The 9,917-nt window shown below is 57.1% G+C and overlaps 2 protein-coding genes across 7 annotated transcripts in view; one reads left to right on the top strand and one right to left on the bottom strand.

Moving 5' to 3' along the window:
• Positions 1–5: 5 nt before the first annotated feature.
• SLC2A4RG (SLC2A4 regulator) lies at positions 6–4,258 on the top strand (the record flags this gene model as incomplete). Its single annotated transcript, XM_042891924.1, has 8 exons — positions 6–110; positions 958–1,109; positions 1,937–2,046; positions 2,121–2,359; positions 2,728–2,828; positions 2,916–3,165; positions 3,242–3,357; positions 3,438–4,258. Coding segments are annotated over 8 exons (1,185 nt in total), but the record flags the coding sequence as incomplete, so codon positions are not given.
• Positions 4,259–4,785: 527 nt separating this feature from the next.
• Positions 4,786–9,917, bottom strand: part of ZBTB46 (zinc finger and BTB domain containing 46) — a 39,930-nt gene continuing 34,798 nt past the window's right edge. For all 6 annotated transcript variants that reach the window (XM_042891927.1, XM_042891929.1, XM_042891925.1 and 3 more), the window contains one exon: positions 4,786–8,002. In XM_042891927.1, coding sequence (XP_042747861.1) covers positions 7,622–8,002 — 381 coding nt within the window. In that variant the 3' untranslated portion in view covers positions 4,786–7,621. The remainder of the gene's footprint in view (positions 8,003–9,917) is intronic.

The raw sequence follows: 9,917 nt of genomic DNA, 5'->3' as shown, positions 1-9,917 counted from the left end.
TGGAGCCCGCGCCGCCGCCCGCCGCCTGCGCACTGCTGCTGCCGCCGCCCGCCGCCCGCCGTCGCCGCGCCCGCCGCCGCCTCCCGCCCGAGAACGACGGGGCCCCGCAGGTACCGGGGGGCGGCGGCGGATGACAGCGAGAAAACTTTCCCCAGCGATTAAATAAGGGTTAGGGGCGCGGCGGGGAAGGGGAGGGGAACCCCCCGGCTCCCCTCGGCTCTTCCCCCCCCCCTTTCCCCGGTGCTGTCCCGTTCTGCGGTGCCGCCCCCGGCAGGGATCCGCTGCTGCCCGCTGGCGGCCGCCCGGCGGACACGCCCCCCCCCCGGAGCCTCTGGCGGGAGCGGCTGGGGAGGGTTCGGTGACCCCGCGAACCGGCCTGTGGGTCCGACTGCAGCCCGGCTGGATCCGAGGTGGATCCCGGCTGCAGCCCGATGTGTGCCCAGTTGGCTCAGCTGGAGATACCAGCCCGTGCCCAAATGGATCCCGACTGGATCGCAGCCCTTAGGGCTTGGCCCAGGTGGGAAGGATGGGAGGGATCCCAACCGGATCCCAGCTTGATCCTTTTGGGATCTCCCAAGTGAGGAGGGAGCCACTGCACAGCACTGTGGGGATTCCTGTAGGATCCCGGTGCTCTGCTCCAAAGGGATCCGCTGCTTTGCTTTGGAGGATGTCAGCCCTGCCCAGCACAGCGTCCCTGGATCTCCTTGGGATCTGCCCACAGAGGGATCCATTGGGTGCTGACATCCCACAGCGAGTGCCTGCGGAGATCCTGCTGGATCCCAATCGCTTCCCAGCTGGCAGATCTGCTCGGGATTCACTTGGGACATGCAGGATCCCACCGCAATCTGTCTCAACGCTGCCAGCTCCTTCCCTACCTTAGAGACTGGGGAATCACATGGGGCTGGGATCCACCAGCAGTGGGATCAGCCCCCCCCGACGGCCGCCCTCTCCCTGCAGGCATTGCCCGGGGCGCGGGGCTGGCTGCGACGCCTGGGGGAACCGCTGGGACTGCAGCCCCCCGAGCAGGAGGCGGTGCTGAGGGTGTTGGACGCGGGCTTGGAGCGGTGCCTGGCGCTGCACGCAGCCTGCATCCCCCTGCCAGGGCACAGGTATGGCGGGACGGGGCGGGAATGGGGATGGGTACAGGAAAGGGAACGGAAGTGGGCTGGGGAGGACAGCGATAAGGTTGGGAACGGGGATGAGGACGAAGATGAGGATGGAGGTGGGTCAGGGTGCGGACGGGCCGGTGCGCTCCTCTCACCCGCATGGATAAAGACGCGTGGGTCTCCCCACCCCTTCCTCCGTGTGGACTCAGAGGCCGTCGCTGCTCCCTGGGGGCTCCCAGCAGAGCCTGCGGCCGTGGCACAGCGCCCGGTGCCGTAACCGGAGCCGTCGGGGCGGGCGGCAGCTGCTTGGCACCGGCACCGGATCCGCCCGGCTCTGCGTGGAGGCGCGAATTCAAACGGCTCCGCGACTCGGGGCGGTGGAATAAAAAATCCCCACTTGGATTTCTCAGTGCTTTTCCCAACCTCAGGGGCGGCAGAGCGAGGGCAGAGCCCCCCCACAGCCCTTCCCCGGGGCTGCCCCGCTTTGTCCCGCTGGAGCTTTGGGACTCACTTGCAAAATGGCTTCTGTTGCTCCTGACCTCTTGCTCACTACTTTTTTTTTTTTTTTTTTGCTCTTTTTCTCTAATTTTTTTTTAGTTTTTCTTAATTTTTTTTTCCACTTCAGGAAGTTGTTTGGCCCCAGCTGAGCTTAGCCTGGTTTCTCAGCTGCACGTGGCACAACACAGGTGTCAGTGCCCATGGGGTTCCCAGTGCCGGTCCGTCTCCCCTCTGCGGCTTGTGGGAACCCTGGTGGGAGGTGGGGGGCACAGAGGAGCAGCGGTGGGGGATCCTGGCTGTGATCATCACAGCCCCTGTGCTCACGCTGGCAGGAAGCTCCCAGGCAAGGCAGGCATCGATGAGGTGATGGCAGCCGCAGTGCTCACCAGCCTTTCCAGCAGCCCACTGGGGCTCGGCCACCCCCCAGCACCTCCTGGCCCAGGTAAGAGCACACTGCGGGACACCGTGCCCCTGTCCCTGGGTGTGTGGTACAGAGCTGACCTTCCTTCTCTGCAGCAGAGCTTGGCAGTGAGATCTGGAAGGAGACACCAGCCATGTCCTTCAGCTGCAGCAGCAGCAGCAACACCAGCGGGGAATGGAGCTGGGACCCCCCCAGCGACCGCTCCACTCCCTCCACCCCCTCACCCCCACTCTCCAGCCATGACCACAGTGCCTTCTTGCCACCAGACGATGGCCCCGAAGAACCTGACAGCACCCACTTCATGTTTGGAGAGCCCATCCCGCGGAAGAGGAAGGTGGGATGGGGACAGGAATGGGGACGGGGATGAGGTTGGGGATGACAGTGATGATGGGGTTGACAATGAAGTTGGGGCTGGAAACGACGGTGCATTTGGAGATGAGTCTGATGATGGGGTTGAGGCTGGAGGTGGTGAGGCTGGGAATGGAGATGATTGTAAGGGTTGATAGTGCTTGGAGCTGAAGTGCTTGGGGGGGATGAGGTTGGGAGTGGGATTGGGGGTGGGCTTGATGTTAGAGTTGGGGATGGGGCTGATGGTGGATTTGAGGATGAAGAAGGTGGTGGGGATGACAGCACTGGGGATGGGAATGGTGATGGGGATGAGGACAGGGCTGGGGTTGTTGTCCTGACCCCGCTTGCCCACAGAACTCCACCAAGGTGATGTTCAAGTGCTTGTGGAAGAGCTGCGGCAAGGTCCTCAGCAGCTCCTCAGGGATGCAGAAGCACATCCGAACCGCGCACCTGGGGTAAGCGCTGGGGCAGCACCCAGAGCCCCCAACCCTACAGCCCCCACCGTGGGGTTCCACCCCCAGCCCAACCCCGCTTCCCCACAGCCGCCAAGCCGACCTGGAGCAGAGCGACGGCGAGGAGGACTTCTACTACACGGAGCTGGACGTGGACGTGGACTCGCTGACGGATGGACTCTCCAGCCTGACACCCGTCTCGCCCACCTCCTCTGTGCCGCCTGCCTTCCCCGGCCCCGAGCTGCCGCCCTTCCCCAGCCCTGAGCCGCCTCTGGGCTCCCCCCGCAGCCCCCCGCCACCCCCAGGCCTCTGCCACATCCACACTGACCACGCATACCAGGTGAGGCCAGGGTGCAGCGCGGTGCACGAGGGTGCTGTGTGCGCCCATGGGTGCTGATGTGCTGCCATGTCCCCAGGGCTGCCCCTCAGGGCCCACAGCTGGGGAGAAGCGGCCCCCAGGGCTACCTTTACCTGGGTTGAGGACGCCGGCGCTGCCCACCCCGACGCTGCCGAAGCCACCCACCATCCCCAGGTGAGTTGGTGTCACTTGTGTCGCTGTCCCCTCTGCCCTTCCCATCCCTGACGCCGCAGTGACGAGGCGGTGCCCCACAGGAAGCCGCGGGGGGAGGCCAAGAAGTGCCGCAAGGTGTACGGCATGGAGAACCGGGAGCTGTGGTGCACGGCGTGCCGCTGGAAGAAGGCCTGTCAGCGCTTCCTCGACTGAGCCCCGCCGCCGCCGCCGTGCCCCCCCAGCTCTCCTTCTTGCACATTTTGCACTTGAGGTGCCTTCGCGCCCCCCAGCCCGCCCCACACACACACACACACACACACACACACACACACACGCTCCCCCCCGGGGCTGGACTCAGGGAACAGCCCCCACGCTGTTGGGGGGAGGACTGTAGGGCTTGGGGGGGGCCACGCACAGTTGGGCCTGGCCCTGCCTTCCCCCCCACCCCGAGCTTTATGCACACAGCCCCCCCACGCCAACACAGAGCTTCCCCCCTTTTCTTTATCCTCGGAAAATAAGCTAACCCTCCCCGTGCCCCCCACCCCTTGCCTGCAGCCCATATCCCTGCTGGGGGGGGGGCCGTGTGCTGCTGGGATGAGCTGTGCCTTTGGGCTTGGGGGGGTGGAGAGGAGGGAGAAGGGTGGGTTCTGCTCCCTGTCCTCGCCTTAACTGGGGGCTGATGGGCACAACTGGGTGCCACCCCTGCACCCCGCGGGGGTTTTTACTCTTTGTAGTGTGTTTTTCTCTCTATGTTTTGTACCTGGGGAGCAGCAGCTCCTGCTGGGGGCCGCGCTCCGGGAAGTGCCTGCAGAACGCGCCCATTTGCACTAAGCCAAACTGCACAAAGACCTTTTCTGTTTTGTTTTTGTTTTTTTTTGGTGTTGTTTTCCCCCCCCCCCCCTTTTTTTTTCCCCCTCTCCTTTGTGTGTTTTTATTTTTTAAATGAAATATATGAAAATTCCTATTTTTTAAATACTTTCCCCCCCCCCCCCCTCCCCCCCCCCTCCCAAACCCTTTCCGGGCTGCAATGCCTCCAGCCCAGGGAACTTCAGGGGCTTTTTGGCCTTCGCCCCTTTCCTGTCCCCTCCCAGTCCCTGTGTCCCCTCCCCAGGCGCAGTCCCTCTCCCCTCTGCCTGGGGTTTGGGGGTCCCTGCATTGGGTGCCCCCGGAATGGGGTCGGGGAGGTGCTGGGATGGGTCGGATCCATGAGAAAAAATAAAAGATTTGGATTCTTTTTGTTTTTTAAAGGATGACGTTGAGCTGCGTGATGTGGGGGATGGATGGGGGGGGGGGGGTCGGTCCTGCTGCAGCCCCCTGGGATGGAATCACCCCAACAGAGGGATCCCCTGCGGGATAAAGGCAGGGGAAGGGCTGATGGAGGGCTGGGAGCCAGCTGCAGGCAGGGAGCGGGCACAGCTGGAGGAGAGCACAGAAGAACCAGACGCAACGTTAGCAGCAATTTCCCCAGTTTATTGAAAGGGATTGATTTCTGCACGTATGTCTACGCTAAGTCCCATCACAATGTATGCACACTCAAAGGGCACAGCTCTGGGTGCCAGGCAGACAGAGACCAAAGGAAGGCCCTGTCAGCTGAACTACATCGACAGGGAGTCAGTACAACACAGCCACGTCCTCTGCTGACCTCGGAGACCCAAATCTCCTCCCCCGAAATATTAAACACATCTTCGATACAAACACAGGTTTTATAATCATCATTATGAAGTCAGTTATAATATAGAATATTTCCGGCTAAAGGAAATAATTCACCATCATCATCTTGGAACGCCGCCCTCTTTCTGTTCAGCTTTATTTCTGCAGACAGGTTTAAAGCACGTTGGAAAAATAAATAGAGGTGGGAGCACACACACAGCACTCGTACTACGCAGAACTGAAAACGAAGGCAGGAGCCCAAAACACAGCGCAGGGCAACCGAAACGTACAGAGAACCATTCCGTATGGCTTTCATAGGAGTCGCAGGATGAGCTGAAAGAAGCTCAGCTCCTTGGTAAGACTGCAAGGATTCCAGTTGTTGCATTTGCATGGAGTTCCTTTCCTAAGGGGGCTGTGGCTCTTAGCACGGGTCAGAGGGCTCTGTTTGGTACACGGAGTGCAGCCCCCAGAGAGGAGTGGTGCTGGATGATAATGCTGACACGCTGTTAGCTTTTCTGTGGAGCTTCCTTCTTAAAGTCATTTTTAACCTCTTTCTTTCGCATCCTCAGTGCTGAGTGCATCCAAGTGGTGCTGCTGGGCTCCATGTCCGGAAAGGAAAGGAAAGGAAAAATGGGAAACGTTTCCAAACACGAAGCAAAGCTGAGGTCACCCCGGGCTTTGAGGGGGGATGGGGGCTCCCAGCTCTTGTGGTGTGGGATGGAATGTCACAGAAAATAAGGGGGCAGGGGTTGGGTGTACAGGTTCTGTTTTTAAATAGGTTTACATATCAAAGCAAAGCTGCAGCCATCTGTAAGTACTGTGTGCGTTTGTCTACACAGAAGTGGGGGCACTGATCCCCTCCTATTGACAGGGCCGACAATAAATACACATCTGTGGGAGTCGAGAGCTGCCTGGCACGGGGCTGGGGCAGCTTTGGGGCCTCGAGGACGGCAGTGAAGGCTGATGGTAGAACACGGGGATTGCTTTTGTCTGCCCAAACACGGCCGTGGGGCTCGACGTGGAGCTACGATGCGAAACGAAGGTCTGCGCAGCTCAATGTTTCTGCACCACCCCCCGCTGCAGCACACAGGGACCAGCACAGCTGGCAGCAGTTGGACACGTTGAACCCCATCCCCAACGTGCAACAACGCCAACAGAGACGCGCACAGACCTCTGCATGGAACTGCAGAGCAGGGCTGGCAGCCAGCAGCTCCGACCCCGAGGGAGCGGAGGGGGTGACGGCACCACGAACCCTGTTTTCTTGCCGAGAGAACCACGCTGCCATCGAAACCAACACCTGTAAGGAGCTCCCTCCCCACCGAGATCCTTTCCCACCGTTGGAGGATAATGAATAGCACCTTGGAGTCATTTGGCTAGCGGCACCAGGTTGTCCTTGGCGGCAGCTTTCAAGGAGCGTCGGCGCAGGCAGCGTAGAAAATGGCTCCATAGCGAGGAAGGAGCGAGGTCTTCAGCTTTTTCAGGTTGTTTTTTTTTTGCCTTGTTTTTATAAAAAAGCACCAGAAGCAAAGAGGTGAAAGGTAACACGGATTTCTTCTCGCCCATCAGGACCCCTGCAGTGCACTGCGAGTCATTTCCTCGGGGCTGGAAGCAGGCAGCCACGCTCCATCTGGACACGGAGCATCCAGCCACTCGGAGCCACCCAAACCTTTCCGAGACAAGCCAGGAGAGAAACCTGGTTCTCATAAAAACATTTTATTTGCAAATTTACATGAAACCAGTGCAGCTGAGATTGAAGGGTTTCCTTAATAGCTTTCACACCTACCAACGATGGACTGAAGCCCACCCAGGTGAGATCCCAGCAGGATTTTGGGTCTCCTCACCTCGGCGTCCCGTGTTTCACAGTTCATCCTAAAGGTCTCGCTTTTTCTACCGTTTGCATATATTTGTGAGAAAGGCAGCTGAGCAAAGGGAGGAAAGTGAAAATATCAGTGGAAAACGCCGACAGGTGGACAATTCCCTGTGTCCTTATAGCAAAGAGTCCATGAAAATGCCAGCGCCCATCGGTGGGCACGGAGACGCAAGGCTGGAAGACAGGACACGGGTACGACGCCGCTGGGTCCTAGAAATGCCATCATCTTTTTTGATGGTGATCCTTCTGGAAGCTAAAAATCTACTTTTATGACAAGAATCGTAAGGCTGCAATCCCGCTTGCCTTTTGATCTATTTGGCTCGGTAAGAAAAAAACTAACAATAAAAACCCTCTTTAAATAACTTGCAAAAAGCCTGCATCGTTAGGGGAAGCCCTCGGAAACGTGCGCCCATTCGTTCCCACCACCTCTAGTTTGCAATTCCACTGCTGCTGGGATGTTAATCCATAGAAGAGGTGTTAAGCACCACCCAAGACCAACGTCGGACACAACATCTCCTGGAGCTCAATGCAGGCTGGGACGGGGGCACGTGCCCCTAGGATCCCCATGCAGGATCGAGGAGGAACAGCAGGCGGCGGGGCCGTGTTGCTAACACACATCCAAGTGGAACAGAGCAGGACACGTTTAGAAAACACAAATAGTTTTGCACACGTGGACGACAACAAGGCTATGTAGTTTTTGCAACATACTCCTTCCTCCCCTGCCCTCCCTCCCCCTACAAACAACAGAACGTGACAAAAGGATCCCTAAGAAATCCAGGTAAAATCCTTGTCGTTCTCCCCAGAGTTCTCCTGCGAGGAGTCGACGTCTTTGTCGTCATCCAAAATCACGTCGTCGTGCGCCATGCCCACGTCATCCTTCCATTTGATGTCATCGTCGTCTCCCGTTTCCTCGTCTCCCTCCACCTTGATGTCATCCGGGTCTTCCATGTACGCCCCCTCCCCAGGGTACAGCTCCTCGGGGGACCCTTCGGCCCCGCTGGGCTCCAGGTGCCCGGCCACGCTGCGCCCCGAGCAGTCGGCGCAGACGCCGTGCCGCCGGGAGCCGTGCTTGATGCCCACGCTGGCTGCAGACATGAACACCCTGTTGCACACCTTGCAGACGTATTTCTTGTCCTTGCTGTGCACCTGGGGAAGGGGAGGAGCAGAAGGGTTAACGGTGACGGAGCTGGGCTGAGGGCTGCGTGAGGGCTGCTCAGCTGCCCTTCTGCTAACCAAGGCTTTCGTCGTGCAACGTCAGCCCCTCACAGTAATTCTGCTCTGTAACGCTGCAGTACAGTGGGAAATCATGTCATCACAGCATGGTTGGCTTGGAAGGGACCTTAAGGCTCCAACTGCTACCGTGGACAGAGATGGCTCCCACACAGCAGGCTGCACAGGGCCACGGGCCCCTGCAAGGAGGGGGCGCCCAACGTTCTGTGCCAGAGCCTCACTGCCCTTGGAGTGAAGAATTTCCACCTAACATCTGAGCTGAATTTCCCTCTCTTAGTCTAAAATCATTCTCCTTTGTCCTATCACTGTCATGCCACCTAGTTCTCAAAATGCTCTTGAAAATGCCTATGATCAAGCTGGGAATATTTGAGAGGAACTTCCAGCTTGCAGCCACTCGGGATGCTGCAAGCAGAGCAGGAAGGAAGCTCTGCACACACAGAGCCATACCTCCAACCAGAGCTGGACACAGAGCTGGACAAGCCCCGGGCTGCACTTCCTGCCTGCTCCTGCAGCTGGGAAGCACCGCTTACACCCTGTGACCACACAGAGGCACCATCCGAGATGCAAAGACTTCAGGAAGAAAACCCTGTGTTTATTTCGACCGTCTGTCTCAAAGAAAATAGACAATTCTATTGAATTTACATCTTATATGAAGGCTATAAAAAAATCCTTTTTGATCTGAGCTAAACACGAAACTAAAATAGCCCCTTTTGTCTTTAGTTCTCAACTGAGGAACTGAAAGAAAAGAAAGTTTTTGTGTGTGCTGAACCTGTTTCCTTTTTCTATGTTATTTTTATACAATATTTTCCCTTGATGCCTATCAGCACTCATCTCTGCAGATTTACCAGAGAGCTGACAATTAAGCCCAAAACACTGTACAAAAAGGAAATAAGATTAGCAGACCAGCAAAGCACACGATCCCAGACGTTCAGTTTGCCACGAGCATTACGCCTTTGGTAGATGAAGCTCTTGGTGCCATTTGGATATAACCATAATCACAGAATAAGAAAATGCCCCTTTTCACAGCTCCCTTTCAGAAGGAGTGCTTTGGACAGCAGGGCTGCCTGGAGTCTCACTGCAACACCCCTTGGGGAGATGCTTCCCATCCAAACTCGAGCAGAACTAAACTCTGTTGTGTGCTCTCCAGAACAAGCAAGCAAGCAAACAAACAGAAAAACCCCAACAAACTTAAACATAACAAATGTCTTTTTTTTTCCCCTCCAGTGAACACCTTGGAGTCACTTACGGATGACTGGAATGAAACCAAAGTGCTACTGTCAGCACTGCACCTTTTTTCGTTGTTGTTCAGGAACTTTTTCTGGTACTACAAATTTGTACCCAGCTGGTGTTTTCTATCTACCTTCATTCCCTACATGAAGATGGTCTGAGGGAGAGATCTGGATAGAAACTCCTCTTCTGTATGGATTCACATTCTGATTCTGTTTTCATCTCCCCACATGTATAATAATAAAGTGAACCTGACCTGCAAGCTCCAAGCACCAAGTCAGTGACCTAGAATGATTCCAGCAGAAGAAACGGAGACCTAACTCAATTTGCAGATCCCCTCAATCCCACTCCTGAAGTATATAATCAGTACAGGCTGTGGGCTGGGTTGCTGGGAAGCAGCACTGCAGAGAAGGACCCAGGTGTCCTGGTGGCCAATGGGTGACCAATGGTTGACCACGAGCCAGCAGTGTGCCCTGGTGGCCAGCGAGGCCAATGACACCCTGGCACGTGTTAAAAAGCATGGCCAGCAGGGCGTTCTGTGCCACCTGCTCAGGGGAGCCTGCTTGACACGATGCCCAGAGGTCCCTTCCAACCCCTCCAGTTC

Source organism: Lagopus leucura, unplaced genomic scaffold (genome assembly GCF_019238085.1).
Source record: "Lagopus leucura isolate 7727_CA_CO unplaced genomic scaffold, USGS_WTPT01 130-4_obj-0_obj, whole genome shotgun sequence".
Taxonomy (NCBI): Eukaryota; Metazoa; Chordata; class Aves; order Galliformes; family Phasianidae; genus Lagopus; species Lagopus leucura.
This window is presented reverse-complemented; position numbering and strand designations above follow the sequence as displayed.